The 17,174-nt window shown below is 45.7% G+C and overlaps 1 protein-coding gene across 1 annotated transcript; it reads right to left on the minus strand.

Annotated features, from left to right (window-relative positions):
* Positions 1-5,073: 5,073 nt before the first annotated feature.
* On the minus strand, positions 5,074-13,084 carry LOC308326120 (trypsin; the record flags this gene model as incomplete). Its single annotated transcript, XM_080778927.1, has 6 exons — positions 5,074-5,244; positions 6,516-6,824; positions 10,090-10,231; positions 11,349-11,508; positions 11,602-11,727; positions 13,039-13,084. The coding sequence occupies 6 exons, from the start codon at positions 13,082-13,084 to the stop codon at positions 5,074-5,076; spliced, it is 954 nt and encodes a 317-aa protein (XP_080635053.1).
* Between the last annotated feature and the right edge of the window lie 4,090 nt (positions 13,085-17,174).

The raw sequence follows: 17,174 nt of genomic DNA on the forward strand, positions 1-17,174 counted from the left end.
TCAGAATATTTCCAATGCATTTCTTTAATTGAATCCAACCGTCCGTATGGCCGTGCGTATTATTCTGTCCGTTGGAAATGGAGGCGCCTCCGCCTCGTCCGTCGCCTGCCCTGCCTCCCTGCACACCGACCGACCGAACCGAGCCGCGGTCCGGAACCACACGGACGGACACGGACGGGATCGAGCGCCCGCTGGTTCGGACTAGCGGCTGGACGGGCTGCCTGCAGGACTCACTGGACTGGACTCGATGATCGTCGCACGTCGGAAAAATAGTGAGTGAGGAGAATGAAATGCAAATTATGGGGAGCGATGCAAAACCCGGAGACGGGGAAGGGCTGCTGGATGGATGGATGAGGTGGTGGTTCTGTCATGGACTGGTGCACCCCACCCACCCCGGTTCGGTTCTGTCCGGTCCAGTCGGTGATTGTTATATTTAAAAGGCTATAAAATGCATATTCAATCAAATATATCAATATTGCAATAATATAGCCACAAAATAGTAATTTCATTGTAAACGGTCAATGTCATGGCTGCCCAAATAATATAAGTAGGCTATAGTGCGGATTGGGGGGACATTTCGTATAATGTAGCCTATATATTTATATCATTTGGTAGCCTATTATTATTATTATTATTATTATAAGTGGAACTGCTGACACCTCGCCAGGGGATGGCAGCAGTGTTCTCTCAGGGCAGGGCATAGCCTGCAGCACCAGGGGTGGGCAACTTTAAAGATGGAGATTCCACACTCACTCCAGAGAGCCACTATAGTTCCACCCTCACTCCAGAGGGCCACTATAGTTCCACACTCACTCCAGAGGGCCACTATAGTTCCACACTCACTCCAGAGAGCCACTATAGTTCCACACTCACTCCAGAGGGCCACTATAGCTCCACACTCACTCCAGAGGGCCACTATAGTTCCACACTCACTCCAGAGGGCCACTATAGTTAATTCCACAGTCACTCCAGAGAGCCACTATAGTTCCACACTCACTCCAGAGGGCCACTATAGTTCCACACTCACTCTAGAGAGCCACTATAGTTCCACACTCACTCCAGAGGGGCCACTATAGTTCCACACTCACTCCAGAGGGCCACTATAGTTCCACACTCACTCCAGAGGGCCACTATAGTTACACACTCACTCCAGAGGGCCACTATAGTTGCATACCATATTCTGAATTACCAAAAAGAGGACACATGCGCGCGTGCATGTGCGCGTGCGCATGCATGTCGTGGATGTGCATGTGTCGTGCACGTTTGAATTAAATTCAGTTGTCAAAAAAGTTTGGCTCCTAAATTTGATCAAATATGCTCTATATTAGTTATGTATTTATTTAAAGCAGTGGCTCTCAAAGGTGTGATCCAGGGATCCTCATGGTTCCTTGAGGGGGCTGATCTACATCCACATGTGAGCTTGTAAATCGGCTAGTTGAACTATTCAAAAATGTTTACCCCCGATCCGATATGTTCATAGAACACTTGTTGCCATATCACAATAGTACAATATCCACAATCACAGACAATATTCATGCAGTCTAATATCATGATATGGATATAATATCCATACTAGGTTCGTCCCTGCACATTTCTTTGCTCCCGATCTGATTATGATCATTTGAAAATGACGTGATCAGCCTCGATATCTGATCATCACGTGATGGGATCGGGGACAACCCTATGTTTCTACATTGTGGTCTAGAGGGTGTATGCGCATGCTACGAAGTGAATGGAACATCGAGTGGCAAATCGGGTGGCAAAGCAACAGGCAAAGTGAGTTTAACATTGTTTAATGTTGTTTAATGCAATCAGATAGGACTTTTCTGTGTGGATGTACTGGCAAGGTCAGAAAGTAGTTTTTTGCCGCCCACTCAGTAGGCAGACAACATGACATGGCATTGGAGGAGAAACAGAAAAGGTTCCCTAGCTGAGATTGTCTCGCTGGATGTGAACAAATCCCTCATGGATTCTCCTCACCATCAACCCTACAGGACCTAAACATCATCATTCATTGATGTTCATTGTTTAGTCTTGCAATGCCTTTGGTCATGATATCTGCATACAAAAACCCCCCACAGAGACACACATTCACACAACTTAACAAAATAACCTTTGCCCGTTAACTTTTAACCCTGAAAAAAGTAAGTAAAATGCCTGTAATATATATATATATATATATATATATATATATATATATATATATATATATATATATATAATTTTATTTTGTCTAGACTCTAGAACATGTTTTATTTATTATTGTGAAAGATATATATGTATATTTTTTAACATATTATTTTCCTCTGCGAAGTATATAGTGCAAAGTAGTAGTAAGGTTGAAATCTTTTTTTAATTTTACAAATATAAATATATCCGGGGCTTGCAGGGTTAAAGACCTCCCGGATCTGCCATGTTTACATAAATCTGGTGATGGCTTCATGCTCGCTGCGTGATATCAGTTATTCAATATGATATCAGTGATATCCACAAAAGCATCAAGGGGATAAAACGTACAGTGTGGGGTGTCCCGTCTCTCGGCCGTTGGAACCATCATTTCTCGCGAAAAACATACTGTATCAGGGCCAATATCGTTTTACAGACAATGGCATGAAAGGCGAGGCGACTATTTTACACCACCCTTGCGGAGCACAGCTTCAATATGCGTCCGTCAGGTGTTGGCTCTCTGTTCACAGAGAGGAGCTTCCAGTCATGACACCGGCACGCCTAGCCCCCCTGGAGCACTGTGAGTCACGCCACCGCCAGGAGATGTTTATCTGAGGCTCGGTTTTCACGTGAGAACATATCGGTATAGGTAGCTAAACCTAAACTCTTTGGTGGGGGGAAAGGGAAAGGGACAAATAGTAATATACTTTCCCCTGTTCGATTGAATGTTTCATGCCCCACACACACACACACGCAGTCCTATACATTTAAACATTAAAGCATTAGGAGCAGTGACATCAACAGTGCCCAGGGAGCATGCAGCATAGAGGGGTTCAGTGTCTTCTCAGGTCGGTGCCCTCCAGTTCCCATGGGACACTGCCCCGCCTCCTGAGTATATTAACACTCCCTGGAAATAAAAACGTCTATGGGTTTCCGAGGCTATAAACTGCCAAGGACAAGGAGGACCCCCGGAATTGATTTGATGCATTTGGCCTGCATGGTATAGACAAATCCACAGAGGGGTGCCCTGGGCGCGGGCGGCCATTACTGAGGTGTAATCCATGGAGCAGGTGCTCCGTATAGGCCAGGTGTGGCTAATCAGTGCTGCTGTGCTTAATGGTACACCTCAGTAATGGCCGCACCCAGGCAACCCTCTGTGGATTTGTCTATAGCCTGGCTGGAAACCAGACAAATCTGACACCAGGACAAAAGGAAAGAGCCCATGGGGAGAATACTCTCGTTGTTTGTATAACATTTCGCTCACCCCAGAGTTGGTGGGGAGGGCCAATCGGAGCACGTTATTCAAAGATGCGCCGATCTGCATGATGAAAACAGCGCTCTCATCAGGGGGAGGGGTCAACTAAATGGACAGCAACGTGACGTCCCAGTAAATATTAAAGGCTCATACATAGTCTGGATTTTCGGTGGTGAGCCGCGGTGAAGAGCAAACCACTGCCACCGCTCCAGCCCTTCTCTCTGTTTTTACTCACCACCGCTCAACGTTATTTCAGCTCCGGTCACCTCACCACCGGAGCGGTGGTCACCTCACCGCACCGAAAATCCAAACTATGAATAGGCCTTAAATCGAGCAACTCAAAAACTGCCCGGGGTTGTTCACAAAAGCCTGAAATGACCAAAAGTTTTTTTTTAAGTGAAATATCCCTTTAATACTTTCATGAAGTTTATGAAACCCCACAGACACAATTAACCAACTTTCACTTAATAAAAGAAAAATCCAAAAGTATATAGAAGATCTACAAGCTCACAACGCGTAGCCAATATGAGCCCATTATACATATAGCTTGCTGTAGATCGACTCATTTTGGCCACTTTATTGTCTCATCGCAGATTTACAAAGTAAAAACGTGGGTGAAATTAATTTGTGTGCATAGTTCCCTTTTGTGTGACACTGTAGGGCATTAAGGAATAGATTTATGATTATATATATAAATATAAAAAAACATAATAAGTATGAAGATATGAAATATGAAGATATGAATCAAATCAAGCAGAAAACCACACAGAGCAAGCAATATTGCTTCAGTGGTAACGAAAAACTAGCCTGGGGTCCACCTATGGACCACGGACCCCCTCTAGCCTGGGGTCCACCTATGGACCACGGACCCTCTAGCCTGGGGTCCACCTATGGACCACGGACCCTCTAGCCTGGGGGTCCACCTATGGACCACGGACCCCCTAAAGCCTGGGGTCCACCTATGCTTTCTATGGCAGAGGCAGAATCCGCCGGGAGAATCTAGACCATATATGTCAAACTCAAGGCCCGGGGGCCAAATCAGGCCCGTGAATGAATTATCTTTGGCCCGCGGGATGATATTTAATTAGTATTAGAACTGGGCCCTCTGGTATATTGCACGGACCACCATAATACTACAAGTCCCACAATGCACTGCGAGTGCATTGTCACGTATCGAGGGCCCACAAGCGCAAGCATGCGTCTTCTCTTCACTATTGATCAGCAGTGAAAGTATATCACTTGTGGTCAACTTTCAGCTATACCCCTCTCCCCAAAAATGTCTAAACGAAAGGTGGACTCTGAAGACGGGGGTTTTCAAGTCAGGTGGGAGGCAGAGGGCAAACCTCTGGGTCTCTTCTGTGTGGAGTAATGAAAGAATATTACCTAAGAAGACTATATGATAAGAATAGATAGAAAGAAAGAAAATAGAAAGAAAGACAGACAGGGAAAAGAAGAAGATTCTCAAAAGATATCCTTGGCGCTATATAGTATTTAAATTGCATTAAAAGCCCCACCGGACCGTAGACTATATTTTAAATATTTCATGGTCTCTAGAACTTCCTACAGCGCGAGTAGGAGCCGTAGCCGGTCCAGTCTCCTCTCTAGAACTTCCTACAGCGCGAGTAGGAGCCGTAGCCGGTCCAGTCTCCTCTCTAGAACTTCCTACAGCGCGAGTAGGACCCGTAGACGGTCCAGTCGATCCAGCGGCGGAACCGGGCCACGGCCGTGTAGACCCCGGGGAACCGGGCGTCGCCACAGCCGTGGCCCCAGGACACCACGCCGTAGACACGCCCCTCGCACACCAGGGGCCCCCCGGAGTCTCCCTGCAACGACAAACAACAGCACGCCGCATTAGACTTGGCCCTCGCACACCAGTGAGACTGATTAATTAGAGCGACAGAGAGAGAGAGAGGAGTGTGTGTGTGTGTGTGTGTGTGTGTGTGTGTGTGTGTGTGTGTGTGTGTGTGTGTGTGTGTGTGTGTGTGTGTGTGTGTGTGTGTGTCAATTTAACAAAGGTGCAGACGATCAGAAATCAGCAGAGAGTGAGCGACGTTTGAGCTACTCTATAAGCCGTATTGAAGTGGACTCGTTCCCAGACTATGTTTTTCCTCCCTGGAAATAAAAAACGTCTGGGTTTCCGAGGCTATCGTCATCTTGGCTTGTGGTGGACCTTTTTGTCATGGACAAACAAAATGAGTGTCATCTACAGTAAACCAGACCATGGCTAGTACCAGTAAACCAGACCATGGCATCTAGCCTACCAGTAAACCAGACACTACATGACAGAACAATGAACTTTGTGCTAACTTTGTTGTATTCGTATCAATGGAACAGAGAAAAAGTGTTACATTTGATATCATAAAAAAATTAAGTGAATATAGCCTATAGTGACTTCTATTACCTGACATAGATTTGTCTTTTGATCTTATAACAGCTGAATGATGCAACCTTTGGGTCTGCTGTAACGGGACCCGTGTGCAGTGGACGAAGAATTAAAGACATGTTTTCAACGTGTCCAAAATGAAATAAGGCCTTGACACAAATATCTTTGTTTTTCTTCTAGTTTTTAGTAAGTAAGTAAGTAAGTCTACAATTCTTACTGGAGTATTGCCAATTTGCAATAATTTTACTTCTACTCCACTACATCTCGGACATCAGCTACGGTGAAATAGCACTTCTTTACTCCCGCGTTGTTTAATAAAAAGCATTTTTGTCCGAGCGCCCCGGCTACTTTTTTCAAACGGGGTTCGTTTGGGAAATCCACAGTTGCACACCGGGAGCGCACTCGCCTATTAGTCTGTATTGGCAGGGCGGTCAGAGTACCTATATCGAACACACCGAGTGCCACCCTCCTCCCGACCGATAGGGGCGCGCGTAGTTGAAAGCCAATGGGAAAATAACAGCTCGGATAAAAATGCTTTTTATTAAACAACGCGGGATGTAGAAATTCTAATCGCTGGAGCTGCTACTAACTAACACCCGTGGGACAAATTGTGAGTACTTTATATTTGAAATCTGAATGTTTATATATACGGAAATCTTGTAAATGCAGCGAGCGCCAAAAACAGGGTGAAGTTTGAATCATGGCTAGTACCTTGCACGCGTCCTTGCCCCCCGTGGCGTAGCCGGCACAGATCATGTTGGCGCTGATGTTTCCGTTGAAGGACTGGCTGCCGTTGCAGCGGGCGCTGGAGACGATGGGCACCTTGACGGTGCGCAGGGTGAAGGGGCTGGGCTGCTGGTGCTGGCCCCCTCCACCACCCAGACCCGGACCCGGGCCCAGACCCAGGCCTGTGGAGCCCCAGCCCGACACCCGGCACACCCTGCCCTCCGCCACCCCGGTGCTCTGGCGGGGCAGCGGGGCGAGAGACACCCAGCGGTTCAGCATCATGGGAGCTCGCAGCTGGGCACAGGGGGGGGGAGAAGAAGAACTACGCGTTAGGCATTTAGCAGACGCTCATAGTTTAAGAGACAAAAATGTCAAGACGTCCAATTGCCAATTATGTACCGGATGGATGCCACGGCCGACAAGACGTCTTCCCTTTTGAGAATTCAATTTATTTTAATTTTTTGTATCCATAGTTAGAAAATTCCTCTAATCTGGTGTACAGGTGATGACATCATGCACATTACATGCATAATAGAATTACAAATTATTTCTTTCTTTATATATGGGAGAATTGGCACCTAAACTGGTGACCACCAGGTGGCGCTGAAATAGTTCCATTTAGACCTGGCATCAAAATGAACCCATTCTGACCGGGCACCCATTTTGGTGTTAGAATCATGTTATGCTTTATCTATTGAAAAATAGCAGATCTACAAGCTCATAGCGCGCCACCGAGTGGCGCGCTACGAGCTTGTAGGTCTGCTATTTTAGAAAAATCGAAGAGCGACTGACATTTTTAGAATCTGATCTCAGGTCAGAATGGGTTCATCAGACCAGTGTGTGTCCAGTGGAAACCTCGTATGAATCTGATCTCAGGTCAGAATGGGTTAAAAGAAATGTCTTCCTGACAGTTTTCTGAAGTTTCTCTTTCTGTATCCGTGGTATACTCAATATTTCATGTCAAGGACCCCCAAAAAATTATATTTGGCCGCCGACCCCCATCTGAAAATATGTAGTTCCAGGGACCTCCCTCGGGTCCACCCAGAAGCACATATTGGAGTTAAAAACGTTTGCTTTGGAAAGAATATAATATTCAAAGATTTGCGCCACATTTTCACGATTCTTATAAAAAATAGCAGACCTACAAGCTCGTAGTGTGCAGGCACCGAGCTTGTAGATCTGCTATTTTTCAATATTACAACATAGTCTGCTTTAAAACACCAAAGGGGGTTCCCGTCAAAAAAATGGGTTAATCCAGAGGCACTTACAGTAAGCAAGAACAACACATAGTACATGAAATACTGTACATAGAAATATTTAGTTTTTGTCGCATTCCTTTTTTTATCCCATGATTTTATAACCCATGTTTCACCCCTGTGTCAATCATCTAATGTGATCCTGGGCTCTACACACCCTCCACCAACCTAGTCCCCATATATGGGGGACAAGGGGAGAGCAACCTAGTCCCCATATATGGGGGACAAGGGGAGACCAACCTAGTCCCCATATATGGGGGACAAGGGGAGACCAACCTAGTCCCCATATATGGGGGACAAGGGGAGACCAACCTAGTCCCCATATATGGGGGACAAGGGGAGAGCAACCTAGTCCCCATATATGGGGGACAAGGGGAGACCAACCTAGTCCCCATATATGGGGGACAAGGGCAGAGCAACCTAGTCCCCATATATGGGGGACAAGGGGAGACCAACCTAGTCCCCATATATGGGGGACAAGGGGAGACCAACCTAGTCCCCATATATGGGGGACAAGGGGAGACCAACCTAGTCCCCATATATGGGGGACAAGGGGAGACCAACCTAGTCCCCATATATGGGGGACAAGGGGAGACCAACCTAGTCCCCATATATGGGGGACATGGGGAGACCAACCTAGTCCCCATATATGGGGGACAAGGGGAGACCAACCTAGTCCCCATATATGGGGGACAAGGGGAGACCAACCTAGTCCCCATATATGGGGGACAAGGGGAGACCAACCTAGTCCCCATATATGGGGGACAAGGGGAGAGCAACCTAGTCCCCATATATGGGGGACAAGGGGAGAGCAACGGACTTGAACTCATGCTTCCTTCATGCCTGAGTGTCCAAGTCGCTCCTTTACACCTGACAGGGGGGAGTTTCCCTGGTTGGACGTAGCGCGTGGAAGGAACACGTTATTCCAACCAGTTCCTTTCCCCTCCATCAGGCGCCCCGGCTGGCCAGGGGGAGGCAGTATAGAGACCAGGATTACTGCATGTTTTTTGTGAGGGTACCTACCCTAGGGGACACGGGGAGAACATGCAAACTCCACACAGAAAGGCCCTTTCGCATTCCTATGCCAATATTTGAATGGCCAGTGGAGTCTTAACCAGAGACTTTGGGATCTTTATAGGCCCAAACAACACCAATGCAACGAGTCTTTGCAAAGAAACAGTTTTAAGGACATGTCAGTCACACCAAATGGTCATTGGGGATAATGAATGGTCGCGTGCAACGACTCACAACCGTTTGGTTGCAAGGAGTTGCATGGGTGGTTCATTGGTGTGGTTTTGGCCTAACATCCCCAAAACCCCTGTGGGGGGGGGGGGTTCCCCTCCCGCCTGGCCCGGCCGCACCCCACTTTGAGAAGCACCGTTCTGTCTCTACCTTGATGAGCATAATGTCAGCATGTTGTTGGTGCTGCTGTTGTACAGAGGGTGTTATCTGTACCTTGATGAGCATAATGTCAGCATGTTGTTGGTGCTGCTGTTGTACAGAGGGTGTTATCTCTACCTTGATGAGCATAATGTTGTTGGTGCTGCTGTTGTACAGAGGGTGTTATCTGTACCTTGATGAGCATAATGTCAGTGTTGTTGGTGCTGCTGTTGTACAGAGGGTGTTATATGTACCTTGATGAGCATAATGTCAGTGTTGTTGTTGGTGCTGTTGTTCAGAGGGTGTTATCTGTACCTTGATGAGCATAATGTCAGCATGTTGTTGGTGCTGTTGTTCAGAGGGTGTTATCTGTACCTTGATGAGCATAATGTCAGCATGTTGTTGGTGCTGCTGGTGTACAGAGGGTGTTATCTGTACCTTGATGAGGTACAGAGGGTGTTATCTGTACCTTGATGAGGTACAGAGGGTGTTATCTGTACCTTGATGAGCATAATGTCAGTGTTGTTGTTGGTGCTGTTGTTCAGAGGGTGTTATCTGTACCTTGATGAGCATAATGTTGTTGGTGCTGCTGTTGTACAGAGGGTGTTATCTGTACCTTGATGAGCATAATGTCAGTGTTGTTGGTGCTGCTGTTGTACAGAGGGTGTTATATGTACCTTGATGAGCATAATGTCAGTGTTGTTGTTGGTGCTGTTGTTCAGAGGGTGTTATCTGTACCTTGATGAGCATAATGTCAGCATGTTGTTGGTGCTGTTGTTCAGAGGGTGTTATCTGTACCTTGATGAGCATAATGTCAGCATGTTGTTGGTGCTGCTGGTGTACAGAGGGTGTTATCTGTACCTTGATGAGGTACAGAGGGTGTTATCTGTACCTTGATGAGGTACAGAGGGTGTTATCTGTACCTTGATGAGCATAATGTCAGCATTGTTGGTGCTGCTGTTGTACAGGGGGTGCACGACCAGCCGGAGGGGTTTGGAGTACTGCTCGGTTCCCTCGTAGAGCCCTATGGTGTTGTCCCCCGCCACCATCATCATGTGGTCCTTCCTAGAAGAAGAGGCCATCACACAGAGGAGGGACTGTTATCTGCTGTCTGTTGAGCCTGTTATGGTTCTATAGTTTATGTCCTTTATAAATGGTAAATGGTGCATTTATATAGCACCTTTATCCAAAGCGCTTTACATAGATTGTGCATTACATTCACCCATTCATACACCGATGGCAATACAGCATGGAAACGTGTTAGTTTGGGCTAAATCTGCATCAAATGGTGGTCTGTGGCTCAAATGGAGAATAAATAATGGGCCTTGATGTGAAAAAGGTTGAAAACGACTGGAGCACGTGTGTGTGTGTGTTTGTGCGTGCGTGTGTGTGTGCGTGTGTGTGCATGTGTGCGTGCGTGTGTGTGCGTGTGTGTGTGTGTGCGTGTGTGTGCGTGCGTGCAGTGTGTGTGTGTGTGCGTGCGTGCAGTGTGTGTGTGTGTGTGTGTGTGTGTGTGTGTGTGTGTGTGTGTGTGTGTGTGTGTGTGTGTGTGTGTGCGTGCAGTGTGTGTGCGTGTGTGTGCATGTGTGCGTGTGTGTGCATGTGAGTGTGTGTGTGCATGTGAGTGTGTGTGTGCGTGCGTGTGTGTGTGCGTGCGTGCGTGCGTGCGTGCCTGTGAACAAGTAGGCTATAGAGTTTAGTGTTGTATATATTGTTGTATTGTTTGTTACGGGCTGTATTGTTCACCGTTGTGTCCTTTTGTACTCCTACTCTTTGATGCTGTATTTCCCCCCTGGGGGGGTTAATAAAATGTTATCCTAATCCTATTCATATTTTATAACAATGTCCTTATGCTGTGGTTTAAATACTAGAAGTGTCGTCTGTCTGTTGAAGGAACAATGGGTTACTGTCTGAAGGTTGGGGGGGGGGGGGGGGGGGGACGGAAACCTATACCCTGTTTCTGTCATCGGACAATATCACACACACCTCTCTGTCTCTCCCTCTATACGCACGCACGAGAAAGAGCGGCCCTCCGCAAAATTCACAAGCAAAACAAAAATAAATAGATTACTGAATCAAGACTATACTAACATTTGGAAGTTTGGAAAATTCTGTTAGTTTACATTACATCCAAAATATGGCAAATATTTGAAACGTGAACCGTGGCTTCTACTAAACTCACCCGATGTTGCAGTGTGCGGCGGTCAGAACCCAGGACCTGTGGACTAGCGCTCCGCCGCAGAAGTGCTGTCCCCTGGTGCTCTGCAGCGACACCATGTATTTGATGGAGTTGGGGGCGGGCGTGTAGCCGCCCACAATACGGCCCTGCACGGGCAGCCTGCCTGCACGGGGGGGGGGGGGGGAAACACAGGACACTTAGCCCCGCACGATACGGCCCTGCACCCCCACGATACGGCCCTGCACCCCCACGATACGGCCCTGCAACCCCACGATACGGCCCTGCACCCCCACGATACGGCCCTGCAACCCCACGATACGGCCCTGCAACCCCACGATACGGCCCTGCACCCCCACGATACGGCCCTGCACGGGCAGCCTGCCTGCACGGGGGGGGGGGAGGAAACACAGGACACTTAGCCCCGCACGATACGGCCCTGCATGGGCAGCCTGCCTGCACGGGGGGGGGGGGAGGAAACACAGGACACTTAGCCCCCCACGATACGGCCCTGCACGGGCAGCCTGCCTGCCCGGGGGAGGAGGAAACACAGGACACTTAGCCCCCCACGATACGGCCCTGCACGGGCAGCCTGCCTGCCCGGGGGAGGAGGAAACACAGGACACTTAGCCCCCCACGATACGGCCCTGCACGGGCAGCCTGCCTGCCCGGGGGGGGAGGAAACACAGGACACTGGAGCTGAGCTTCACAATGACGCAGGGGAACATCAATAATATGTCCACACATGGACAAAAATGTGATCGTGGCACCAAGACAATTATTAGATTTAGTTTTAGAGCAGCTCAGTGGCCTTGTGGTTAGAGTGTCCGCCCTGAGACTGCATGGGAGGTTGGGGGTTCAATCCCCGGCCGGGTCATACCAAAGACTGTAAAAATGGGACCCAGTGCCTCCCTGCTTGACACTCAGCATCAAGGGTTGGATCAAGGGTAGCGTCATGTCCAGGGGGTGTATACTTGTACATCAAGCTCACCCCGGCTGGGTCACCCGAGTGAGGGGTATATGATGTTCGAGAGACCCGAAACCCCGATGACCTTGGGATACATCACTGAGGATACGTCCCAGGTGCATCCATGCGATGTATTTTCATTCTGCCTTGTTGCACGACTGTGTCCTTCACGGAAAGCACAGGCAACTAAAAGATTTACATACATACAAAATATCACATGAGCAACTAGCCTATATTGATTTTAAGAATTACGTTTTATCTTCATTTGCCTAATATTTAAAGGAAGTAAAGGAAGGAAGTGACAAGCTAAGTTCATGAAATGGATAAAGTAGCGGGCCGCCATAAAGTAGATCACATCAAAAGATTAAGGAAAAAATTACCATGCTTTTCACAATGTCAATATTACATAAACAAATTACATCTAAATAGGCTTAAGAAGGTGTGGTGGGAAATAGATCCCAGTGAAATGTGCTAATTATGCAACCGAGTGCTGCCTTTGTCTCCGTGCTGTAATCTTAGAGAACCTTTTTTAGAACACCACGTCTTCGTTTCCCACAGGAGCTGTTTTTCTACTACTGTATACATACTGTATACATTACCGTCAAAAACACTTAGTTGTGAATCAAGAGAGCTTCAGTTTTCAAGCAACAATTGGAGGACACAAACACGTGAAGTGAACTAATCCCTCCATTGACCTTGACCTAAACAATTAGCGGTTTCAACTGTCACTTGGGAGGCGCTCCTCGTGGACCGCGGAATGAAGGTAACAGTACATTCCGTCTTCTTTTCACAATTTCTTCCGTGTTACTTCTGACATTCACTCCTGCCCCACAAGGCAAAGAGATCATTTTGAATGACCCTATTGTCGCACGTCCAAACATCAATCTTTCATCACATTTAGAGGCCCTCATCTATGGAACTCCCTCCTAGATGCTTCACTTAAATCCTCATTATCCTTGCCAATATTCAAAAAACATCTAAAGAACTATCTTATTTCTTCCTCTCTGTAGATTACATGTTTTACTTTGATGCGTTATATTTTCTTTTGTGTGTTTGTTGTTGTATTGTTTATTTCCGTTTTTTGTGCAGTCTGTGTTTTTATTTCTTTAATGCACAGCTGCCCCCCCTTTGACAACTTGTAGACTTTTGTACTGTTTCTTTATGAACTTTCAATCTGTTTAAACCAATGACCTCTTCCTACAGGAAAGGATTCCATATAAGCCTTCTGGCTTCTTCCTTTCCTTGCATCGTATTTTTGTTTCTTTGATATGTTATTGTCTATTTTTTGTACTACATGCTAAATAAATAAACCTAAACCTAAAACAGTATACAGCCCCCCGCCCAGCTCTGAAACAGAGAGGGGCTCGCTCTGTTATGAAACAACCGCAACTGTCTGTACTGTACATTGGCCTCAGGCTATAGGAGACATTATAGGAATTATAACGGTCACTTAATGTATATACAGTAACTGTGAGGCCACACATGTATATGGCCTATTTGTATGTAGGCCTACTTAAACATTTTATTGTTGATTTATATTATTTGTTTATTTGTTATTTTACGCTTGTGAGCGTAATGTAGATGTGCAATATTCACTATACTTGTAGCATATTAATGTATGAAAACAATAACATAAATGTTATAATTTTGAATACAGAGGTGGGCGTGATATCCTGAATGAATCATAAACCATTATGATAGGGTGAAGTCTTATGAACTGAAAAAAGACGATAAAGTCCTTCCTACATGCTCTGTAAACTGACGGACTGTATTCTATTTGTGTTTGCTAACCTATTGTGTTAGATTAGATTCACACTTTAAAATGTTACTTTAGTAAGGTATGATCTGGTATCAAAATATACTTAAAGTATGTCCAAATCTTACAAAAGAAATCGTGTGAACTGAGTGGTGCAACCCTCTCTCCCCCCCTCCCCCTCCTCTCTCTCTCTCTCTCTCTCTCTCTATCTCTCTCTCTCATATTAGCAGGCAACAGAGCAGCACTATCCCTCTCTCTGTTTTCTGGCACCCCCTACTGGTACTAATAGTCATATACCACAAATGTGGTAACCCTGTTCTCCACACTGGAGAGAGACTGAATTTCCCCTAGAAACTTAGGAACTCAACATGGACTGAGAAAGTCACCACCTTTAATAAAGGGGCCCCCATTTTGTGTTTGTTATTTTCTATGAATGTTCAAAGTTTGTTTAAGTTCTGTTTTTGAGTCGATAATAATAATATTTCAGTTACCCTTTAATTCCAGTTTCTGCCTCCCTTATTTCTTTGGTTTTCACTTCACACATTGAGCTCCTTCCGAACCTGGTTTATGCGCAGTCAATCTTTAATTAGTCATCCATTGCGCCACTTGCTACAATAAGGTCGCCTATACAAGCGGCCAAAATGCCTTAGCTGGCTCCCTTAGAGATTGTAATGGGAAATATGAAATTGTGCATTCACACCACTAATTGTAAATTACTTATCCTGATGTCTAGTCAAACTGGGTGTGGTTCACACTGAGTTCTAGGCCTCTCCCATTCTTAATCAACCGTTTTCCCATATCAATAGGCTTTTGTTATGACCAAAGTGTCAGTGAGACAGTTCCTGGACTCCAGCTGTGTAGCAACACCAGCCCAGCCTCTCTTTTACTGTGGTCATGCTCATTCATCACAGTTTATTCATACCCATCTAAGTCTACTAGACTTCGACCACTTGTCATTCTAATTAGATTTGTCCCATTGTCTGATGTGGAGGCTACCTGTCTGGTCATGTGACCAACAGGTCCTCCTCCTCCTTTGAGTAAGACTGTATAAAATTGACATGCATGTATTGTTCTGGAGTTCAGTCATCCGACATGCTGGAAGATGGTTGTGCTCTAGAGATCTCTATTAAATTGAACTGAATGCCTCATATCATCTTGTCCTCACCTCATCTTTTTAGTTTAAGTGGTCTTGTATTAGTATAATTTCCACGACAGTAACTGGAGGTTCCACCGAGATTGATTCATCCGCCGTTCTGGCCGGGCTCTGGTTTCCTGAGGTAATCCATCGATGGTGGCTGTCTAGCCAAGGCAAATCCTTTTGTGCGCAAAGTAGCATTTGGGCCGGCCTGCGGATCCTGGAGCTGCCGAACGGCGGGCGACATCAGCTGTTACTCAAATAAGGTGAGAGGATGCTACGATTCATTCTATAACAATTGTGTGTATGTTTAAACAATAACATACAAAGTGTACAGGGAAGGGTCCCAATACAGAGTGTATTTTTGAACTGTATTTGGGGAGGATTCCATAACTGTAGCCTATTTGTGGTGAAAGTCCCAAGTAGCATACAGAGTGTATAGCCTATGTTCGGGGGGAGTCCCGTTTCATAAAGAGTGTATAGGGAAGAGACCCGGTACAGAGTTCATTTTTTAAACTGTATCTGGGGAGGATTCCATAACTGTAGCCTATTTGTGGTGAAAGTCCCAAATAGCAGACAGAGTGTATAGAGGAGAGACTCAGTACAGAGTTCATTTTTAAACTGTGTCTGGGGAGGATCCAACAGGGTGTATCTTTTGGTGGAGGGTTTCATCGGTCATATGTAAGCTTCATATTATGATTAGGGTGTCTTTTACATCCCAATACTAACATCCCAGTGTTGTCATTTTATGTTCTAGATATACTGTGTGTGTGTTGTACTGTATATGTCCTATTCGATTCAGCCAATGTTAAATGAATAGAGTAATATATAGTTGAATGACAGAGTTCTAAAAACAACTTATACTGTTATTATTAGAATGGTGATAGTTGTGGCAGAATATGAATGTTTTGATTTGCTGAACTAAATTCCTAAGGGATTAGTCTAGTAGTTTTTTGTAAATTGTAAGTAAAAATAAATAAATAGAAATTAAAAAAAATAAAAGGGGGAAGAAAGGGGGAAGATAATTTCTTCTAGAACATTTCTAATTTACATTTCTAATTTCTTCTAGAACATTTATAATTTCTTCTAGAACATTTCTAATTTACATTTCTAATTTCTTCTAGAACATTTATAATTTCTTCTAGAACATTTCTATTTCTTCTCTGGCCATCCTGGCCATCTGTAATTTGTTCTTATTTTTGATATTGTTGTGGTAATCAAAGTGACGCCTGAAGTGTAATAGTGTTGAACCTGTTAATTTGTTTTTTGATTTGTTTCTAAAGTTTTTGTAGTGCCATGGGGAATGGACAACAAAAAAAGGTGGCTATGCCACAAAACCTTTCTGGGCCAGCCGTATCAATGGAGAGTAGGTGGGGCACAGATGTGTTAGGTCAAGTTATTTTATGGCACAGCATTTCAGAAGGTTTGTTCCCTTTGATAGGAACATTCAGTACAACTAAGTTAAAACTGTGTAGAGAGGCTTTAGAACAATATGAAAATAAAAAGAGCAGGAAAAAGAAGAAAATAGATTGGCAAAGTTTTAGGAAATGGGAGAGGGAGGCTGAAGCCAGGGACAAGAAACAGACAAAGCCTTTGTTATTAAAACAAGAAACTAAGGAAGAGACTGAGGAAGAAATTGAGAGAAAACAAAGGAAGTTAAAGAAAGACAGGAAAGAAGAGGATCTCCGTCCACCACCCTATGCAGCAGCCCAGCCAGACCACCTACCAGCAGTCCAGCCAGTACCAGACCAACTATTGCCAGCAACCCAGCCACCGGCAGTGCAACCCGATCAAGTGACGGCACTGTATGAAGCAGCGTTGCAGTTAGCAACTTTGCAGTTAGCAACAGCAGCGGTTTTCCCCATCACAGATGGCAACGCAAAGCAGGGAACAGTCGACGGTGGTCCCCTTATCCATGACAACCCTCAGGTGGAGCATTCGCACCAAACCAGCCACAAGATTGTGACACGCAGC

The sequence above is a fragment of the Protomyctophum bolini genome (assembly GCF_963924005.1).
Source record: "Protomyctophum bolini genome assembly, chromosome: 2".
Lineage (NCBI taxonomy): Eukaryota > Metazoa > Chordata > Actinopteri > Myctophiformes > Myctophidae > Protomyctophum > Protomyctophum bolini.